The 20,149-nt window shown below is 44.9% G+C and overlaps 1 protein-coding gene across 1 annotated transcript in view; it reads left to right on the forward strand.

Annotated features, from left to right (window-relative positions):
- kcnh2b (potassium voltage-gated channel, subfamily H (eag-related), member 2b) overlaps positions 1-20,149 on the forward strand; it is a 291,614-nt gene extending 271,465 nt beyond the window's left edge. Inside the window, exons 6-15 of the mRNA XM_045221514.1 lie at positions 7,127-7,561; positions 8,519-8,909; positions 10,125-10,324; positions 15,235-15,487; positions 16,026-16,219; positions 16,472-16,574; positions 16,908-17,183; positions 17,339-17,528; positions 19,003-19,204; positions 19,418-20,149. Coding sequence (XP_045077449.1) covers positions 7,127-7,561; positions 8,519-8,909; positions 10,125-10,324; positions 15,235-15,487; positions 16,026-16,219; positions 16,472-16,574; positions 16,908-17,183; positions 17,339-17,528; positions 19,003-19,204; positions 19,418-19,798 — 2,625 coding nt within the window. The 3' untranslated portion in view covers positions 19,799-20,149. The remainder of the gene's footprint in view (positions 1-7,126; positions 7,562-8,518; positions 8,910-10,124; positions 10,325-15,234; positions 15,488-16,025; positions 16,220-16,471; positions 16,575-16,907; positions 17,184-17,338; positions 17,529-19,002; positions 19,205-19,417) is intronic.

Here is a 20,149-nt window from a genome sequence, read left to right on the forward strand (position 1 = left end):
ATAATTTGCAGAATAGCTTAATAGGCTTATGACAACATGGTATGTAGCTATTTGTAGGCTATAGCCTAATGTACATACAAATAGGCTACATATAGCTTAATATCATTGCACTGATTGCAAGGAGATCTTTATTGTGAGTAGGCATTTCATTGTATTGTGTAGTTTACACGCTGTATCATAAATAAACTTTGATTTGATTAGCTTGAACACATGTTTACAATATACCATATTACAGAATAAAATAAAACAGAGAGGTGAACTATCAATTCATATAATTTATTTGCATGGATTAAACATGGTATAAAATCAATTGACCAAGTAGTGAACATAAATCATTACTATGTAAAATTGCAGGAAATTTGTTTTAAAACAACCATAGAATCAAGCTTTTGGTGAGGTGTATTCATGCATCTCAATAAACTATAACGTAAATGCATTATTACCTCCAACTTGTCCCAAATCACATTTCCCACCCTGACATATCAAGCTAGAACGGGCCCTGCGTCTCAACCAATAGCCAATATAAGCTAAATATCCCAAGCAGGGCTATAGCAACTTCCAGAGAGGATCAGGCTCCTTGGCAACTTTGCGGTGGCCACTGGTTTGGGTGTCCTCGGAAGAACGGTGTCGTCGTAACCATGTGGCCACATATCGTTCTGGGTTCCACTGTGCAAGAGTAGAGAGGGGATCCGTGGAGTTTTATGAACATCAAGGCAGACACATGGTGAATTTAGATTTTTTTTCAACGTTCTGATTGGCCAAAGTGGTAAGCCTCCGACCGGCCTCTGCAGTGCACACACATAGCCTACAGTTCTTCATCATTCTCGCCACCGCCAGAGAGAAGACAGGGAACAAACCACCACTTACCTACCTCTAAGCTGCTATACATATTTATTTGGTATGTCATTCGATCGTTTTTCATGGAATTTTTGTGGTAATTAAATATAATTAATTTAGAATGTATCAGAATACATTTTCCGGAAATAGTTTTACCAGCTCTGTGTATTCTCAAATTGAAAAAGGTGAGGGAGTGGCGCTCCCCCGTGCCCCGGCAGCACTACAACCTTGGTTGTTATCCTCAAATGTAGCTTTTGTGATATCTGTGAAATGTAGACATGTTTTTTGACATCTGCAGTTGTCGTGTTCCTCTGGGGATGTTTTTTGAGAAAGCTGTTTGGTTTCACACACATCACAAAAAATAACCCATTAAGTCCTTTGGGAGGGGAGGCTCACTGGAGAAGGGTGCGGCACTGAACTGCATGTGCGCTTGCCTGCATGCCTGCGTGCATCTGACAGACACGTCATAGTGATTACGTTTTTCTATATATATATAGACAGTAATGTATCATTCATTACTCATCACTTCAGTTGGAGGTGCAAATGTTGATAAAAACTGTTGATAAAAATACTGTTTTGCCTCCTCTAGCTACCTCACCTGCTTCTACTCTTCCCTGCATACAGATACAATGTGTTTGCACTGTGCATGATACACACTACACACAAACAAACACTACTTACCGCTTTGCAACTCACTTTAACTCTCACTGTTTAAATCTTACTCTGGGAGCTAATAGCTCTCCACCCCTACTCCTCACCCCCTATACCCCACGCCTGCTCTCCACCCCTGTACCTCACCCCTATACCCCACACCTGTCCTCCACACCTGCTCTCCACGCCTGCTCTCCACCCCTGTACCTCACCCCTATACCCCACACCTGTCCTCCACACCTGCTCTCCACGCCTGCTCTCCACCCCTGTACCTCACCCCTATACCCCACACCTGTCCTCCACACCTGCTCACCACGCATGCTGTCCACCCCTGCTCTCTACCCCTGCTCTCCACCCCTGCTCCTCAACCCTGTACCTGACCCCCTATGCCTCACCCCTGCTCTCCACCCATCTCACTCATACTCACTCATACTCACCGCTACTTCTCACCCCTATTCAGCATCACCCCAGTTTCTCACCCCTGTTCAACCTCATGCCTCACTGAGTCATTGACTTACCAAGGCTAAGAGCGGATGATTTCATTGCTTCCGTCTGACCTCTCTTCATGACCCTGCAGTATATACTGGGTTTATGTTTTTGTTACTGTTTTATATATAGACCAGATGCACTCACTAATCAGCCTACAGCTAAAAGTCTTCCCAATTTTTCAATTGAACTTGAAGGCTCACTGAAGCAGCCATGCTTACTTTAGCCCCAAACCTCTAATATGCTTATGAAGATCACTAGGAAGATGTGCGTTAGAGTTAACACGGCCAAACTAATGTAGATGAACCATTGATTCTAAAGGGTACTGTATCTTATCACTCTCTTGTCGGGACTACCTGGTTTAAAACTCCTTTACCTCATGTGGTAGCCTTGTCCCAGATCTGTTTGTGCTTTTACCTACTCAATTGTCAAAAAATGCCAAACATGACATGACAATTCCATAAGGAGTTGGCAAGAGAGAAGAAACAGACTGGCACCCAGGCTAGTCATGTGGTTGTCCTATTGAGTAAGTCTTCCAATGTCTGCCTCCACCCCCAGAGATGATGGACTTTTGTTACAAGCAAAGTTGCCTGAAGTTGCTATGACGTGCACGTTTCACTGCAACCATGACATAAACAATACCATCTGCCTTTGTATTAGTCAGTGGGCGGCATGATAGAAACCCCCAGTGCCTGTCAAGCTCAGAAACATTGGACCTGACATGTCTCAGCTCCATAGAGAAGCGCCAACACACTGTGAATTATAGGCCTCACACATACACACAGACACACACATACACACATACACACATACAAACATACACACACACAAACACACACATACAAACATACACACACACAAACACACACAGGCCCTCTGCATGATGCACTACCTGCAGTCTAGCACAGCACCTGCCTTCCCAACACAATAACTGAACACTGTTCAGCTGAGCACCTGACGTACGTGTCCATGGACCCCCAAAGGCGACCTGCCAGTGAATCAGGCCCTCACCCTGAACGCCCCCAGCCCGCCTGTCTGTCTTTCTGTCTGACACGCTCAGCTGGAAATATCGCCACTATCTGAGTGAGAGGAGCATTCTGGGTACAGGTGCCACACTGAATCAACCTGAGGGCAAGACAACATGGTGTGTTATAGACGGCAGATACAAAATGTTATTGTGGAATGAGACCACACTGTATTTTTTACAGGCCTTTTACAGGTGGTGTCAACCTTGTATCTACAAAGGTAATAATGTGTTACAGTTGAAGTTGGAAGTTTACATACACTTAGGTTGGAGTCATTCAAACTCGTTTTTCAACCACTCCTCACATTTCTTGTTAACAAACTATAGTTTTGGCATGTCGGTTAGGACATCTACTTTGTGCATGACACAAGTGATTTTTCCAACAATTGTTTACAGACAGATTATTTCACTTATAATTCACTGTATCACAATTCCAGTGGGTCAGAAGTTTACATACACTAAGTTGACTGTGCCTTTAAACAGCTTGGAAAATTCCAGAAAATGATGTCATGGCTTTAGAAGCTTCTGATAGGCTAATTTACAATTGAGTCAATTGGAGGTGTACCTGTGGATGTATTTCAAGGCCTGCCTTCAAACTCAGTGCCTCTTTGCTTGACATCATGGGAAAATCAAAAGAAATCAGCCAATACCTCAGAAAAAAATGGTAGACCTCCACAAGTCTGGTTCATCCTTGGCAGCAATTTCCAAACGCCTGAAGGTACCACGTTCACCTGTACAAACAATAGTACGCAAGTATAAACACCATGGGACCACGCAGCCGTCATAGCGCTCAGGAAGGAGACGCGTTCTGTCTCCTAGAGATGAACATACTTGGGTGCGAAAAGTGCAAATCAATCCCAGAACAACAGCAAAGGACCTTGTGAAGATGCTGGAGATAACAGGTACAAAAGTATCTATATCCACAGTAAAACTAGTCCTACATCGACATAACCTGAAAGGCCGCTCAGCAAGGAAGAAGCCACTGCTCCAAAACCGTCATAAAAAAGATGGACTACGGTTTGCAACTGCACATGGGGACAAAGATCGTACTTTTTGGAGAAATGTCCTCTGGTCTGATGAAACAAAAATAGAACTGTTTGGCCATAATGACCATCGTTATGTTTGGAGGAAAAAGGGGGTGCTTGCAAGCCGAAGAACACCATCCCAACCGTGAAGCACGGGGGTGGCAGCATCATGCTATGGGGGTGCTTTGCTGCAGGAAGGACTGGTGCACTTCACAAAATAGATGGCATCATGATGAAGGAAAATGATGTAGATATATTGAAGCAACATCTCAAGACATCAGTCAGGAAGTTAAAGCTTGGTCGCAAATGGGTCTTCCAAATGGACAATGACCCCAAGCATACTTCCAAAGTTGTGGCAAAATGGCTTAAGGACAACAAAGTCAAGGTATTGGAGTTGCCATCACAAAGCCCTGACCTCAATCCTATAGAACATTTGTGGGCAGAACTGAAAAAGCGTGTGCGAGCAAGGAGGCCTACAAACCTGACTCAGTTACACCAGCTCTGTCAGGAGGAATGGGCCAGAATTCACCCAACTTATTTTGGGAAGCTTGTGGAAGGCTACCCGAAACGTTTGACCCAAGTTAAACAATTTAAAGGCAATGCTACCAAATATGAATTGAGTGTATGTAAACTTCTGACCCACTGGGAATGTGATGAAAGAAATAAAAGCTGAAATAAATCATTCTCTCTACTATTATTCTGACATTTCACATTCTTAAAATAAAGTGGTGATCCTAACTGACCTAAGACAGGGAATTTTTACTAGGATTAAATGTCAAGAATTGTGAAAAACTGAGTTTAAATGTATTTGGCTAAGGTGTATGTAAACTTCCGACTTCAACTGTATGTCTTTCTCAGATACTTCAAAGCCCTCAACACAATTCATATCTTCCTGGGTATTAACTAGTTCATGGTGGTGCTTCTTTCAATGAATCCCAAAGAAACAAAGGCAGGTAAATATAGGACTGTAACTAACCAATTGGCCCATATACTTTCTTTGATGTTCCATACATAGTCAGAGTGCTGATACTGTACCACCACATTAGCAAGAGGGTTCCCCATCTCTAGTTATGATGTTATGGTGAAAGGGCCATGCTCTGCTGGGTACTTCTACAACAATGACAACAACAGGAATGGGAACAGCTTGCCAAAGAGCCATCAGCTGCACTGGATTAGTAAGAACAGATTCCTCTGAGTATTTGGGTGTGGACGGAGAGAAGGAAAGAAAGAAAGAGAAAGTAGCCTTCCACAAGCTTCCCAAAATAAGTTGGGTGAATTCTGGCCCATTCCTCCTGACAGAGCTGGTGTAACTGAGTCAGGTTTGTAGGCCTCCTTGCTCGCACACGCTTTTTCAGAGCTGCAGCCGTGGCCTCAGCTGTTCTTGTCGGCTGGACTGGAGCTCACACAACCCACTGTTTATCCAGCTCTCTCTGTTGTTGTCCCCAGGCCTTGTCACACTGCTACACTCAGAGAGAAAATGCTCTCTCTCTCTGACCAAATCTAATATTAATTTCTGCCTTTTTATTGAGCCCTGGAGAGCTCAAAGTCACTTACAGTGTCTAGAATGTTCTCCTCCCATACTCTCACACACTGCCTGTCACTCTATGTCAGTGGTGACTCGTGACAGGGCTTACAGTCAACAAACCCAATTGGTTGTGTCATTCACAGAAGCTACTCACAGTCCCGCCCGACAACCCTAAGAACTTAGTCATAGATATTTGTCTTAGATTGCCTGACTTTTTTAACAAACTTTTTTTGCCTTGAATATACAGAACATAGCAAGGACCCAGAAGTCGCACTGTGTTGTCTCTGGAAGCCAGCCTGCTTTATATTTCAGGAATAACCACAAATATTCTTTACATTCATTTTCTACTTATTTTTATCACCTTTCACTGAAGCAGTTGAATCAAGTGTGTGTCGAATTGTGCAATTCTTCATATTTGCATTGATACGTGTGATAATACTACAACCTTATTTGTATAGCCGGTTTAAAATCTGTGTACGTGCGCACGTGTGAGAGCGTCTGTGCGAGTGACATGAGACACTGTCAAAGCAGCTTGTGTGTGTGTTCAGCTAGCTGCAAGTGTATACTGTTGCAGTATGCTTGTGCAGATGGTTAGAGAACGTCTGTCAATCTGTCCTCTCCTGGGGATGTGTGTGTTCAAGGCAGGGAGGCTGTTCTACCTGACCTGGGAAATGGAAGGTCAGACCAACCAGTGCAGACAAGAGGTAGTAAAGCTTTATTTTAATGCCCTATTTCAACTGAATACACTATACCTGTATAGTAGCTAAGATGTTATGTGACATAGTATATAATAAGTGTAACAGAAATGCTATTATTCTATTCACAGCATCATGCCCTTGTTATGATATAGCCTAGCAGTGTTATTGAGGCAGTGCTGTCTGTTAAGACGTTGGGTCGTGAGTGGGAGATGTACTGAGTTATGTCTGTGTTCCATTATTACTAATCAGTTCAACACACCATCCTGGCTGTGTGATTAACTACTGTTTAATTCTGGGAGACCAGGGGAAATGACTCTCTCATTGTGATTAGTTTAATTTTTCATTGCTGCTGACTGGAGTTGGAATACATTACTGAAACGAATCCAATCCACTGGAACTGCATGCTCTGGCTATGAATTTGACTGTTAATGTGCATGTGTGTGTGTTCATGTGCGTGTATGCGGGTTTGAGCGTTTGTTCCATTCTGCTTCAGGGGTTACCTTAGGAGAGTCCTTCCTATCACAACAGCTTCCTTCAGCCTCACTGGACACTGAACATTGCTGTAATTGTGAAACGTTGTTGTTTCCCCTCCCAGAAATACAGCACATGTGATCCAAGGAACTCCTGTGTATTCCATGCTACCTTATACAGGGTCACAGAGGCGTTGTGAGGCGATATTGTGAGGTTTTGGGGAAACGTTCATATTGTCCTTCCCTGCCCCTTTCTTTCTTTCTTTCTTTCTTTCTTTCTTTCTTTCTTTCTTTCTTTCTTTCTTTCTTTCTTTCTTTCTTTCTTTCTTTCTTTCTTTCTTTCTTTCTATCATATTGACCCAACTACCTGATCAGAAAGTCTTACACCTCCCCTTTTTCTCTCCCACCAGGTGCTGTCACTGGGTGCCGACGTCCTGCCAGAGTACAAGCTCCAGGCACCTCGCATCCACAAGTGGACCGTTCTCCACTACAGCCCCTTCAAGGCGGTGTGGGACTGGCTCATCCTGCTGTTGGTCATCTACACGGCTATCTTGACCCCCTACTCCGCCGCCTTCCTCCTCAACGACCACGAGGAGGCGGCTATGGTGAACTGTGGCTACTCGTGCTCGCCGCTCAACGTGGTCGACCTAATCGTGGACATCATGTTCATCGTGGACATCGTCATTAACTTCAGGACGACGTACGTCAACACTAACGACGAGGTGGTCAGCGCCCCGCTAAGGATAGCGGTCCACTATTTCAAGGGCTGGTTCCTCATTGACATGGTGGCGGCCATCCCCTTCGACCTACTCATCTACCGCAGCGGAGAGGAGGTGAGGGGAAGGGCATTGTGGGTAAAGGAATTTTGTGAGGACTATTGTGTGTTGGAATGCATCTTGGGTTATGAGGATTGTCAGATGTTATGATGGCCTACTTAAGGCCTACAGTGTACTTTTTTTACTCGATGCCTAAAGAACTGTGGTTGAATCTTGAATTTAAAGGTTTGATTCTGTATTTAAGGGTGGTTAGATACAGTGGCCTATAGAAAATCAATAAGGACCAATGAAAACTATTTGCATTGAGCTTTTGGGACCTCCAAAGTAAAATCTCCCTTTGAGGACTCCATAATTTATGGACCTCCAATTAACTAAAAGTAAGGGATATCCCCTCGAAGGCTGTGGAGCAGAAAAAACAACTGTGAAAGGTTGTACTTTCAACCTTCTTGCCAGTGTTTAATTAATTGAACCTGAAGTGGCCAGTAAGCCAAGGAAGTGGACATTTTCCCCAGAAGAGGACAAAAATGTATTGCAAAGTGAGAAACTAGGTTTTCTGCCAAGTAGGGAAGTAATCTGGACCTTATTTATTTGCTGTATTGATGCAGTGGGGGCTCCTTAAGACAAGTGTAATGGATGGGAACGGAACTGAACCAACCAACAACACAGTGTATAATAGAGTGGATTTAACTGCTGCTGAGGGATTGGGATTGGTTACAAGTCTAGGGCAGAGGATGACTCGCACGTTCTGTACAGTTCAGTAAGGTTGTTTATCCTAAATGGACAATAAAGCTTTAAAACTTTGAACCAACCTCCTAAATCAGGGGTGTCCAACCTTATCTGCAGAAGGCCAGTGTGGGTCCAGACTTTTGTTCCAGTCAAGCAGTCACACACCTGATTCAACCAGTCAACTAATAATATGAGATGAATGAGCTGTGTTACAGCTTGGCTGGAGCAAAAGCCTGCAACACGGGCCCTGACAAGGTAAGATCGGACACTAAACAAACCATTTCTCCTCTCTCCTGCCAGACGACCACTCTGATAGGCCTGCTGAAGACGGCCCGCCTCCTGCGGCTGGTGCGCGTGGCGAGGAAGCTGGACCGCTACTCGGAGTATGGCGCCGCCGTCCTCTTCCTGCTCATGTGCACATTCGCCCTTATCGCCCACTGGCTGGCGTGCATCTGGTACGCCATCGGCAGCGTGGAGCGCAACGGCAGCATTGGCTGGCTCCACACGCTGGGCGAATCTTTGGGGAAACACTACAATGACACGGTGCCGGGCTCGGGCCCCTCCATAAATGACAAGTACGTGACGGCACTCTACTTTACCTTCTCCAGTCTGACCAGCGTGGGCTTTGGCAACGTCTCCCCCAACACCAACTCTGAGAAGATCTTCTCCATCTGCGTCATGCTTATCGGATGTAAGTACGGGGGGGGGGGTTCTACTTCTGCTCAAATTTAATTTGTTCCTTGTTTTGTTGCAGTGTTTGCTATCTTGGTAGCTGCTAACACTGAATGGAAATGTGGGATAAAAACAGGTTTAGTGTTAGGGTTAAGATGACGGTTTTATGTCTAAAAAAGGATTGTGTGGATGTGACTGTTTAATTTTTCTGCCTCACCAAGCAGATCCCACTCAGTTCTGCAGCGTCGGGAGTGCAGAGAGGATTCTGTCACATTACAACATTAAGTGGATGATGATGATTATTATGCAGTTACGAGTCTGACAGTATTAACACAAGGTCAAAATGTTTTCTTGTAAAATATGCAATTAAGTACTTTTTCTAATGAAACTGGATTTAATCAAGCCATTTATAATTTAATGTCTTAATATATTAGCTAAATATTTCCTAGTACGACATCAGCTAATATCTTTTTAATATAAATACGCTTATCAAAGTATCTTCCTCTCCATGAAACAATTTCCTTCATCGTGTTTGCCTGCAGACACTCTCACACACGCGCGCGCGCTAACGATCAATATGGAGCAGGCAGAAAGCTATAACGATAATGACCAGATTTCATTACAGATCTCTGCAGAGTTAACACACATATGGAGATGATTATTCATCACTTACGCCTTGACTTTACAGCCATCCAACATGTATATAGATCTCATCTCTCAGAAGTATAGACCCTAGACGTCAGACCATACGATGGTAGTGAGGTCTCACTGTAAACTGTATGGGAGGTTGGGAGGTCAATCGATGGTCCAGGCTGGTAGAATCCCAGTACGGCAATGGTCTGTGGCTGTGGTAGTAGCTACTAGCTAGCAGGACTCCCTTAGGCTCTGACTGGGCCTCTGGTGAAGATGAATGAGCAGTATGGGACTGACACAGCACCAGATCCATCACCTCGCAGCTTCACAGTCACACTATGGGAGGGAAAGAGGTGAGGGGTGATTCCTAGCTGCCCTTGTTTAGGAGAGATCTACTCTCTGGGCCTATAATGGGAGGGCATGCAGTGGCTATGGCACATACAGTCACACACATGCATGCACACATAAATATACACACACACACACCTGAGATACCATAACGTTGAACGTTTGCTCAACTCACAGTGCCCAATGTGTAGTAGACAGCAGTAGTATTCTATTCACAAAATCCTAACTCTCTTCTCTCCTCTCACCCCTACAGCGCTGATGTATGCCAGTATCTTTGGGAATGTGTCGGCCATCATCCAGAGGTTGTATTCGGGTACAGCGAGGTACCACACCCAAATGCTGCGGGTCCGAGAGTTCATCCGGTTCCACCAGATCCCCAACCCACTGAGGCAGCGGTTGGAGGAGTATTTCCAACATGCCTGGTCCTACACTAACGGTATCGACATGAACGCTGTGAGTGAGATACATACACACACCCACACACACAGTACATACACATAAAGATACACACAGCACATTGACATCAACACAGTGCATATACGTAAACACATACATCAGGGATGGGTCACTTTTTTAGGAACTCAGTCAGGGTCTCAACTTAGTAATAGAATACACAAGGTGCAATTTTGAAATGTGGTTGTGCATCAGCAGTCACTCAATTAGTCCATGTCAGCTAAAATGTTTTATATTGGTAAGTTAGTCTAGCGGCCAGCTATCTAAACTTGTAGTATGCATGGTCGAATTACCGACCGGGGTGGGGCCCATTGATCATCTGTTATCATATTAACAACTGTTAACATTTGCCTCCACCCTATGGCAAAATGTGTAGAATTGCAGGAAATTAGCTGTAAAACTGCTAATTTTTCTCTCTGCCCCATGGCAAAATCAGTAGAATTGCATGAAATGAGTTATACAATTGCAAAATCTTATCTCCTCCTCATGGCAAAATGCAGGAAATGAACTTTAAAACTTTGCTGTCATGAGGGGGGCTGCTAAAATGTTTTGCTCGCAAGGTGGCCATTCCTGACATACTGTACATGAATGATATGAGTCATACACACACACAGTATATTTTCAGCACAGTCTTTTAAAGACATGCACCAGTTGAACTAAACAAATTAGTAATAATCCTCCAATCAACTCCTCTCTCTCCCTAGGACTGAGCCTACACTCTCTCCAACATTATTTAAGATGTAACTATTGACTTATTACATAATGTCTTCTAAATGATTCAAATGTAAATATATTACGCAATTTAGGAACAAAATTCCCAACACGAAATTCAAATTCTCCGTCTTAAAGCGGCAATCAACACTTGAACAATACGACTGGAGAAATTCATTGAGAGCTATGGATGCAAGGACTGACCATCCATGATATCAAAATTATAGTTTTAACCATGGTTTGAGGGTATATAGTGTTTGTTTACATTTACTTTGTTTACAAACATTGGAGTGAAACAAGGTTATATTTTGGGTTCTGATGGGGTACAACAGTTGAACTAAGCTCATGAGGCATTTATAGGTTATACAGTGCATTCGGAAAGTATTCAGACCCCTTGACTTTTTCCACATTTTGTTACGTTACAGCCTTTTTCTAAAATTGATTAAATAGTTTTTTTCCCCCATCATCAATCTAGACACAATACCCCATAATGACAAAGCAAAAACAGGTTTTTAGAATTTCTTGCACATTTATTACACATAAAAAAAGGAAATATTACATTTACATAAGTATCCTGAACCTTTACTCAATACTTTGTTGAAGCATCATTGGCAGCGATTACAGCCTCAAGTCTTCTTGGGTATGACGCTACAAGCTTGGCACACCTGTATTTGGGGAGTTTCTCCCATTCTTCTCTGCAGATCCTCTCATGCTCTGTCAGGTTGGAATGGGTGTCGCTGCACAGTTATTTTCAGGTCTCTCCAGAGATGTTCGATCAGCTTCAAGTTCAGGCTCTGGCTGGGCCACTCAAGGACATTCAGAGACTTGTCCCGAAGCCACTCCTGCGTTGTCTTGTGTGCTTAGGGTCGTTGTCCTGTTAGAAGGTGTACCTTCGCCCCAGACTGAGGTCCTGAACGCTCTGGAGCAGGTTTCCATCAAGGATCTCTCTGTATTTTGCTCTGTTCATCTTTCCCTCGATCCTGACTAGTCTCCCAGTCCCTGCCGCTGAAAAACATTCCCACAGCATGATGCTGCCACCACCATGCTTCACCGTAGGGATGGTGTCAGGTTTCCTCCAGACGTGATGCTTGGCATTCAGGCCAAAGAGTTCAATCTTGGTTTCATCAGACCAGAGAATCTTGTTTCTCATGGTTTGAGAGTCCTTTAGGTGCCTTTTGGCAAACTCCAAGCGGGCTGTAATGTGCCTTTTACTGAGGAGTGGCTTCCGTCTGGCCACTCTGCCATAAAGGCCTGATTGGTGGAGTGCTGCAGAGATGGTTTTCCTTCTGGAAGGTTCTCCCATCTCCACAGAGGAACTCTGGAGCTCTGTCAGAGTGACCATCGAGTTATTGGTCACCTCAAGGCCTTTCTCTCCCGATTGCTCAGTTTGGCCGGGCGGCCAGCTCTAGGAAGTCTTGGTGGTTCCAAACTTCTTCCATTTAAGAATGATTGAGGCCACTGTGTTCTTGGGGACCTTAAATGCTGCAGAAATGTTTTAGTACCCTTCCCCAGATCTGTGCCTCGACACAATCCTGTCTCAGAGCTCTACGGACAATTCCTTCGACCTCATGGCTTGGTTTTTGCTCTGACATGCACTGTCAACTGTGGGACCGTATATAGACAGGTGTGTTCCTTTCCAAATCATGTCCAATCAATTGAATTTACCACAGGTGGACTCCAATGAAGTTGTAGAAACATATCAAGGTGTCATAAATGCTGTAGGTGGGTGTAGTGGTGGAATCAAGCGCAGGACACCGAAGTATAGTCCAAAATACTTTAGTGGAATATCCAACAAGGAAAACAGAACAAACTTGCCCGAAGGCGAAACTACGCACGTAGGCGACAAACAAAAGGCGCACTACACAGGTGCGTAAAACGCTCCAACACAGTGGAGTAAAGCTCAACCGAGCGAATAAGGAAATCGACAAGCAACCATACGACAGGAACAATCACACACAAACACAGACACACCCAACGAGACTTAAATAGAACACTAATGAGGACTAACTAGACACAGGTGTACAACATCAAGACCAAACCAAACGAACATGAAACATAGATCGGTGGCAGCTAGTACTCCGGGGACGACGACCGCCGATGCCTGCCCGAACCAGGAGGAGGAGCAGCCTCGGCCGAAACCGTGACACAAGGATGATCAATGGAAACAGGATGCACCTGAGCTTATTACTTATGTAAATAATGTATTTCTGTTTTTGATATTTTATAAATTTGCTAAAATTTCTAAAAACCTGTTTTCGCTTTGTCATTATGGGGTATTGTGTGTAGATTGATGAGGAATAAATAAATATTTAATCAATTTTAGAATAAGGCTGTAACGTAACAAAATGTGGAAAAAAAAGGGGTCTGAATGCTTTCTGAATGCACTGTATTGTTCAAGAATCAATGGGTACATTTCATTAAGTACAACAATGGATTAAGCAACAGCAGATTGCCCCTTTAAATCCTGTGTTTTTGACTTATTAAATGTAAAAGATACAGAGGAAACAAACAAGCCGAGTCGCTTGTTAACTCAACTTCCTCATTATGTTAGGTTGAGAGTCCACTGAAGTATGTTGGATTAGTCAAATGTTTGTTGTAGTGATTATAGTGGTCGTTGTGATGTAGCCCCGGCCTCATGTCTGTCTGACTGAAGGTCAGTCGTTAATGATGAGCTGTGGTGAAAAAAGAATCCAATTGTCATACTTGAGTAAAAGTAAAGATACCTTAATAGAAAATGACTCAAGTAAAAGTGAAAGTCACTCAGTCAAATCCTAATTGAGTAAAAGTCTAAAAGTATTTGGTTTTAAATATACTTAAGTATCAAATGTAAAAGTATAAATAATTTAAAATTCCTTATATTAAGCAAACCAGACGGCACCATTTTATTTGTTTATTTTTATTTAAGGATAACCAGGGGCACGCTCCAACACTCAGACATCATTTATTAACGAAGCATGTGTTTAGTGAGTCCGCCAGATCAGAGGCAGTAGGGATGACCAGGGAGGTTTTCTTGATAAGTGTGTGAATTAGTCCATTTTCCTGTCCTGCTAAGCATTCAAAATGTAACGAGTACTTTTGGTTGTCAGGGTAAATGTATGGAGTAAAAAGTACATCAAATTCTTTAGGAATGTAGTGAAGTAAAAGTAAAAGTAGTCAAAAATATAAATAGTAAAGTAAAGTTACAGATACCCCAAAAACTACTTAAGTAGTATTTTTAAGTATTTTTACTTAAGTACTTTACACCACTGATGATGAGGAAATGTGGCTGCCATGTCCGTAACAGTTTGTCTGTCTGGGCTGGGTAGAGATGGACCAATGACTGTATATATGAATGGACAAAGCCATTGATCACGTGACACCATTCATTCCTATGTGAAGACTCAATAGCGCATTGAAAACAAATGAAGTTGGTTAAGATGGCGTCTCATGGAGACAACATGCACAGTTTGTGCTACTCCAGGAAGTGACGTTGCAGGCTAGCTCAGTGCTGCCCCCTCTCATTGAATAACTCAAGTTGAAGGCTGACCTGGGTACTGCAGGCTGCCATTAGCAACTAAATTATCGTTCTTTCTGTGTGCGATTTTAAAATAATCAGTTCAAGGACATACATCTGGTGTATTAGAATTAATTATTGGTACCATGATTGTCTTCTTTTTTGTTTTACATGAAGATTGACCACGAAGATCGGCATTTTTCTATTCACTATAATGGGGATCCTGTTTTCTGCTAACAATGGCTGCGGTACCGGGGTCGGCCTTGAACTTCCGTGGCATTAATGAGAGAGTTGTCGGATCAAGATGAGGGGGTATTTTCTAGACGTTAATCTGGTCTGACAGCTTTGTCCCAGAGTCACACATAGAAAAACTCCCACTCTTTTCTCTGAAATGAAATTGGGGGAAGCCCCTTCCTAGAGGGGAAAATCATTTAAAAGATTCGTAGGAATCGTTATAACTACATAGGTAGAGCTGCAGCCTTACAAGTGAAAGTATTACTAAGGCAGATTGCTGATAAAATATTGTAATTGTTTTGGTTAAATATTTACGTTGGCACTACATATCAGGAAACTAAATTTTTCACAGAATTGGTTTAATGTTTGTTGTTCAAAGATAGCAGTGGCATCTACACTGTTTGTCATAGACTCTATATATCTCTCTATCCCCCTCTCTCTCTCCCCCCCGCCCTCTCTCCCCTGCTACCAGGTGTTGAAGGGGTTCCCAGAGTGTCTCCAGGCTGACATCTGCCTCCACCTCAACCGTACCCTCCTGGAGAACTGCAAAGCCTTCAAGGGCTCCACTAAGGGCTGCCTGCGAGCCCTGGCCATGAAGTTCAAGACCACCCACGCCCCGCCCGGCGACACCCTGGTGCACGCCGGCGACGTGCTCACCGCCATCTACTTCATCTCCCGCGGCTCCATCGAGATCCTCCGAGGCGACGTGGTGGTGGCCATCTTGGGTGAGGATGATAGAGGATAGGAGCTACTATTAGTGTAGCATGTATCAACCCAAATAGTACAGGTTCTACAGCTAGTCTAGCATGTATATAGGCTACCAAATGAAAGACTATAGGGTCTACTGTCACTCTATAGGGTCTACTGTTGCTAGTGTAGCAAGTACCAAGCCAAAGGGGAAATAATTGAAGAACAAACTGAATTTGGTATATTCAGATATGATGTGCTAGGGAAACTCATAGATGGTCAGAGATGGGCAAATAAGATATACAGACTTTCAAAGACAATTCTCCCCAGCATAGATAATATATAGGCCAACACTGCCATCTACTGGGCAACAATATGACCCAATTTATACCTCATGCAGCTTCAAACTCTGGGCAGTCGAGATGGGTGAAATGCTATTTCAGCACTGCTATGTACCATTTTGAGTTATTCAAATATGTAAATTTGCCATGTAACTTTCCAGTAATACCATAGCACTGTAAAACATTAGCATTTTTCGATGTACTGTATGTAAAAATGTCCTCTCTTTACTCACAGGGAAGAATGACATCTTTGGCGAGCCCATCAACCTTTACGGGCGAGCTGGGAAGTCCAACGCCGATGTGAGAGCTCTGACCTACTGTGACCTCCATAAGATCCACAGAGAGGACGTCCTGGAGGTGTTAGACATGTACCCTGAGTTCTCCGACCACTTCTGGATGAACCTGGAGATCACATTTAACCTCCGGGATGTGAGTGTGACCTCTGCCCTTTGATTGCAATGACTTTTCCTCATATCCGAACTTCCTCAAGAAAAGTCAAGACCATAAAAATTTATATTCAAATATTAATGTATGAATGCAAATGGGTGAATTCATGAATTAATTGGTGAATTAATTCCATTGTGCATCCCTATGGAAGATCTATTTACGCATTGATACTATATAAGCCCTCTAACATCAGTATGTGATTTTTCGAGATGTTTTCTTTGTTAATCCCTGCAGACCAATATGATTCCTGGCTCTCCAGAAAGTGACAACTCAGACTGTATAGGATTCAACAAACTGCGCAGACGCAAACTATCATTCCGGCGCCGGACAGAGAAGGGTAACCACCACATTCCCTTTCACTCCTTCATCTCTGTTCATGAGAACAAAACATATTATTTTCTCTGTGGTGCCCAGAAGAAAACCCCTAATACCCAATGACTCCCATACACACTTAGTTGTTCATCACAAATAAAGTTTGTAGTGTGTCATCATCTGTCCTTGTTTCTAACACTTAAATGTTAGTCATTTAGCAGACGCTCATATCCAGAGCGACTTACAGTTAGTGCATTCACTTACTCATAGCTAGATGAGACAACCACATTTCAGTCATAATAAGTACATTCTTCCTCAATAAAGTAGTTATCATCAGCAACTCAACTTCTCCTCTCAGATGACGCAGATGCAGGAGAGAGAAAAAAAGAGAGATCCAATAAACCATTACGGCGGAGACGGGAGGAGGCGGCAAGTAACCAGGAGGAGGGGCCTCTGAACTCAGTGTCCTCCCACTCCAGTGGTGATGAGGGGGAGGAGTCTGTGGTCACATGCCCTGCCCCTCCGTCGGCTCTGCATGAGATGTCCCCGGCTCAGGCCACCACCCTGAACTTCAGCGACACTCCCGAGGGAGAGGGGGATCCCAAGGGGGGCAACACCTGCAACGCACTCACAGGTGGGTCTGGGCATCAATGTGGACACAAACGATACACACACACACACCTTGTTCACTTCCATAGCAGACATAACCCAGGACACAACAATGTAAAACAATAGAATATGACATCTTACCCTGTTCTTTACCTCTTTCTTCCTCTCCCCTCCAACCAGGAGCATTTTCAGGGGTGTCCAACATCTTCAGTTTCTGGGGTGAGAGTCGGGGCAGTCGTGAGTACCAGGAGCTGCCGCGATGCAGCCTGCCCTACCCTCCCCCTCTTAACACGCCCCTCAACAGCATCGGCCACAGGCAGCGCACCGAGCTGGAGAACAGACTGGACCTGCTGCAGAAACAACTTAACAGGTATAGAGATATACAGGGACAGAGACATACAGGGACAGAGACATACAGGGACAGAGACATACAGGGACAGAGACAGACAGGGACAGAGACATACAGAGACATACAGGGACAGAGACATACAGAGACATACAGGGACAGAGACAGACAGGGACAGATACATACAGACACATACAGGGACAGAGACAGACAGGGACAGATACATACAGACACATACAGGGACAGAGACATACAGGGACAGATACATACAGACACATACAGGGACAGAGACATGCAGGGACAGAGACATACAGGGACAGAGACATACAGAGACATACAGGGACAGAGACAGACAGGGACAGCGACAGACAGGAACAGAGACATGGACAGAGACGGAGACATACACGGGCAGAGACAGACAGGGACAGAGACATACAGGGACAGAGACATACACCGACAGAGACATACAGGGACAGAGACATACAAAGACAGTGACAGAGACATATAGGGACAGTGACACACAGAGACAGAGACATACAGAGACAGAGACATACTGTACAGGGACAGAGACAGACAGGAACAGAGACAGACAGGGACAGAGACATACAGAGACAGAGACATACTGTACAGGGACAGAGACATACAGGGACATAGACATACAGCGGCAGAGACATACAGAGACAGAGACATACAGAGACAGAGACATACTGTACAGGGACAGAGACATACAGAGACAGAGACATACAGAGACAGAGACATACAGAGACATAGACATACAGAGACAGAGACAGACAGGGACAGAGACATACAGACACAGAGACATACAGACACAGATACATACAGAGACAGACAGGGACAGAGACAGACAGGAACAGGGACAGGGACCGGAGCAGGGACAGGGACAGGTCAGGGACTGGGAAAAGGCAGGGGCAGAGACATAGTTAGCTATAGCCCTCAAACGGTTAGAATGACACCAGAGTGTGTAAAAGATGTACAAATGGGAATATAGGGCACAGCTGCTAGTCCACTCTAGCTGCTTCCATTACTCCTTGCACCACAGTGTCTGATACAAGTCTGTCCCCTGTCAGAGTAATGGAGGTACCCAGGTCTGGTGTTCGCACTGAGCTGACACCTCTCTCTTTAACCCTACCTCATTATTAATACGTATCTGTCTGATTCTGACAGACATCTTCCTCTCCTCTCCTCTTCTCTTGTTTTCTCTTCTCTCCTCTTCTCTCCTCTCCTCCGCAGTGGAAGAACTGTTATTGTAGTCCCTTATGGTCTTATCCAGTCAGTGCCCATTGTCAAGTCTCATTGAGGTCAAAGACCTACGTTATCTAGAAGGCTGAGGCTACGCCTGCTTGTGTATCTGTTTTGGGAGAGTTACTGTAACATGATTAGCCAGTAATGCTTCTTTGGGGATGCTCCGGGGTAGGTGTCAGCATTTCTGACGTGTGTATGCGTGTGTGTGTGTATGTCCGTGTGTTTCTCTCTTCAGGCTGGAAGCGAGGATGTCGACAGACATCGGGGCGATCATGCAACTACTACAGCATCAGATGGCCCTGGTTCCTCCAGCCTACAGCACCGTGTTGTCTCCCTCTCAGGCCTCACCCTACCCTGGCCCTGGCCCTGGCCCTGGCCCTGGCCCTGGCCCTGGCCCTGGCCCTGGTCCTGGTGAGACACTGGCCTCCCTCTCACAGGTACTACACACATACAGGAGATAGACACGTGCAGGCAGATACACCTCTAGACACATAAAATGCCTGTATACATGCGTACACACATGCACTCATACACACATGCAATCATACACATGGCCACACACTCACTTGCGTCCATACACACGCACACATATACAGACACACTCAAAAGGATCTTCACTGAATCCCTCCTCATCTGCATCTCTCCTCCAGATCTCGCACCCCCAGGACTTTGAGGAGTTCCCCAGCAAGTCGTGTGACTCTCTCCGCAGCCCTGATCAGCTGCACCCCCAGGACTCGCCTCTGGTCAGCCCCACCGAGGCACGACGAGCCACCACTGGACTGGGCAGCTTAACTCTGGACCTGGGCAGCTTGGGCAGCCTGGAGCTAGAACTAGGGGCTGGGTCAGTGGCAGAGATGGGGGCAGTGGCAGGGTTGGGGTCAGGGATGGGGGCAGGTTCAGGGTTGGGGCCAGTGGCAGGGGCGAGTGGCCTGGACCCTGACACCCAGCGAAGGCTCTCTCTGCCTGAGCCACAGACGCCCCTGGACTCACAGACACCGCAGAGGCACAGCTCCGACCCTGGGGGGAGCTAAGGAGTGGTGAGGGGGAGGGAGGAGAATAGGTCCAGAGAGAGGGAAAGGAGGGGTAGCTCTGTTTTTCCCTCTTTCTCAGTCACACATCTCATGGGATCCTTCCCTCAGTCCAGGCGTAAACACACACATAAGGGGGCGCCACTTTTCTCCCTTCGGCCTCTAGAACCTCACCTATAGGCACTGAGTGAGCCTCACCTCTGACCTCTAACCTCTGACCTGAGGAGAAACCTTGTTTGGAGAGGGGGGAAGTCTCTCTTTTTCAGGGGTCATTTTCCCTATCCGGCTCCTAACGTTACCACAACGTTACCAAACCCACATGCAGCGAGAGAGGGAGAGAGAGAGAGAGAGAGA

The sequence above is a fragment of the Coregonus clupeaformis genome, chromosome 7 (assembly GCF_020615455.1).
Source record: "Coregonus clupeaformis isolate EN_2021a chromosome 7, ASM2061545v1, whole genome shotgun sequence".
Lineage (NCBI taxonomy): Eukaryota > Metazoa > Chordata > Actinopteri > Salmoniformes > Salmonidae > Coregonus > Coregonus clupeaformis.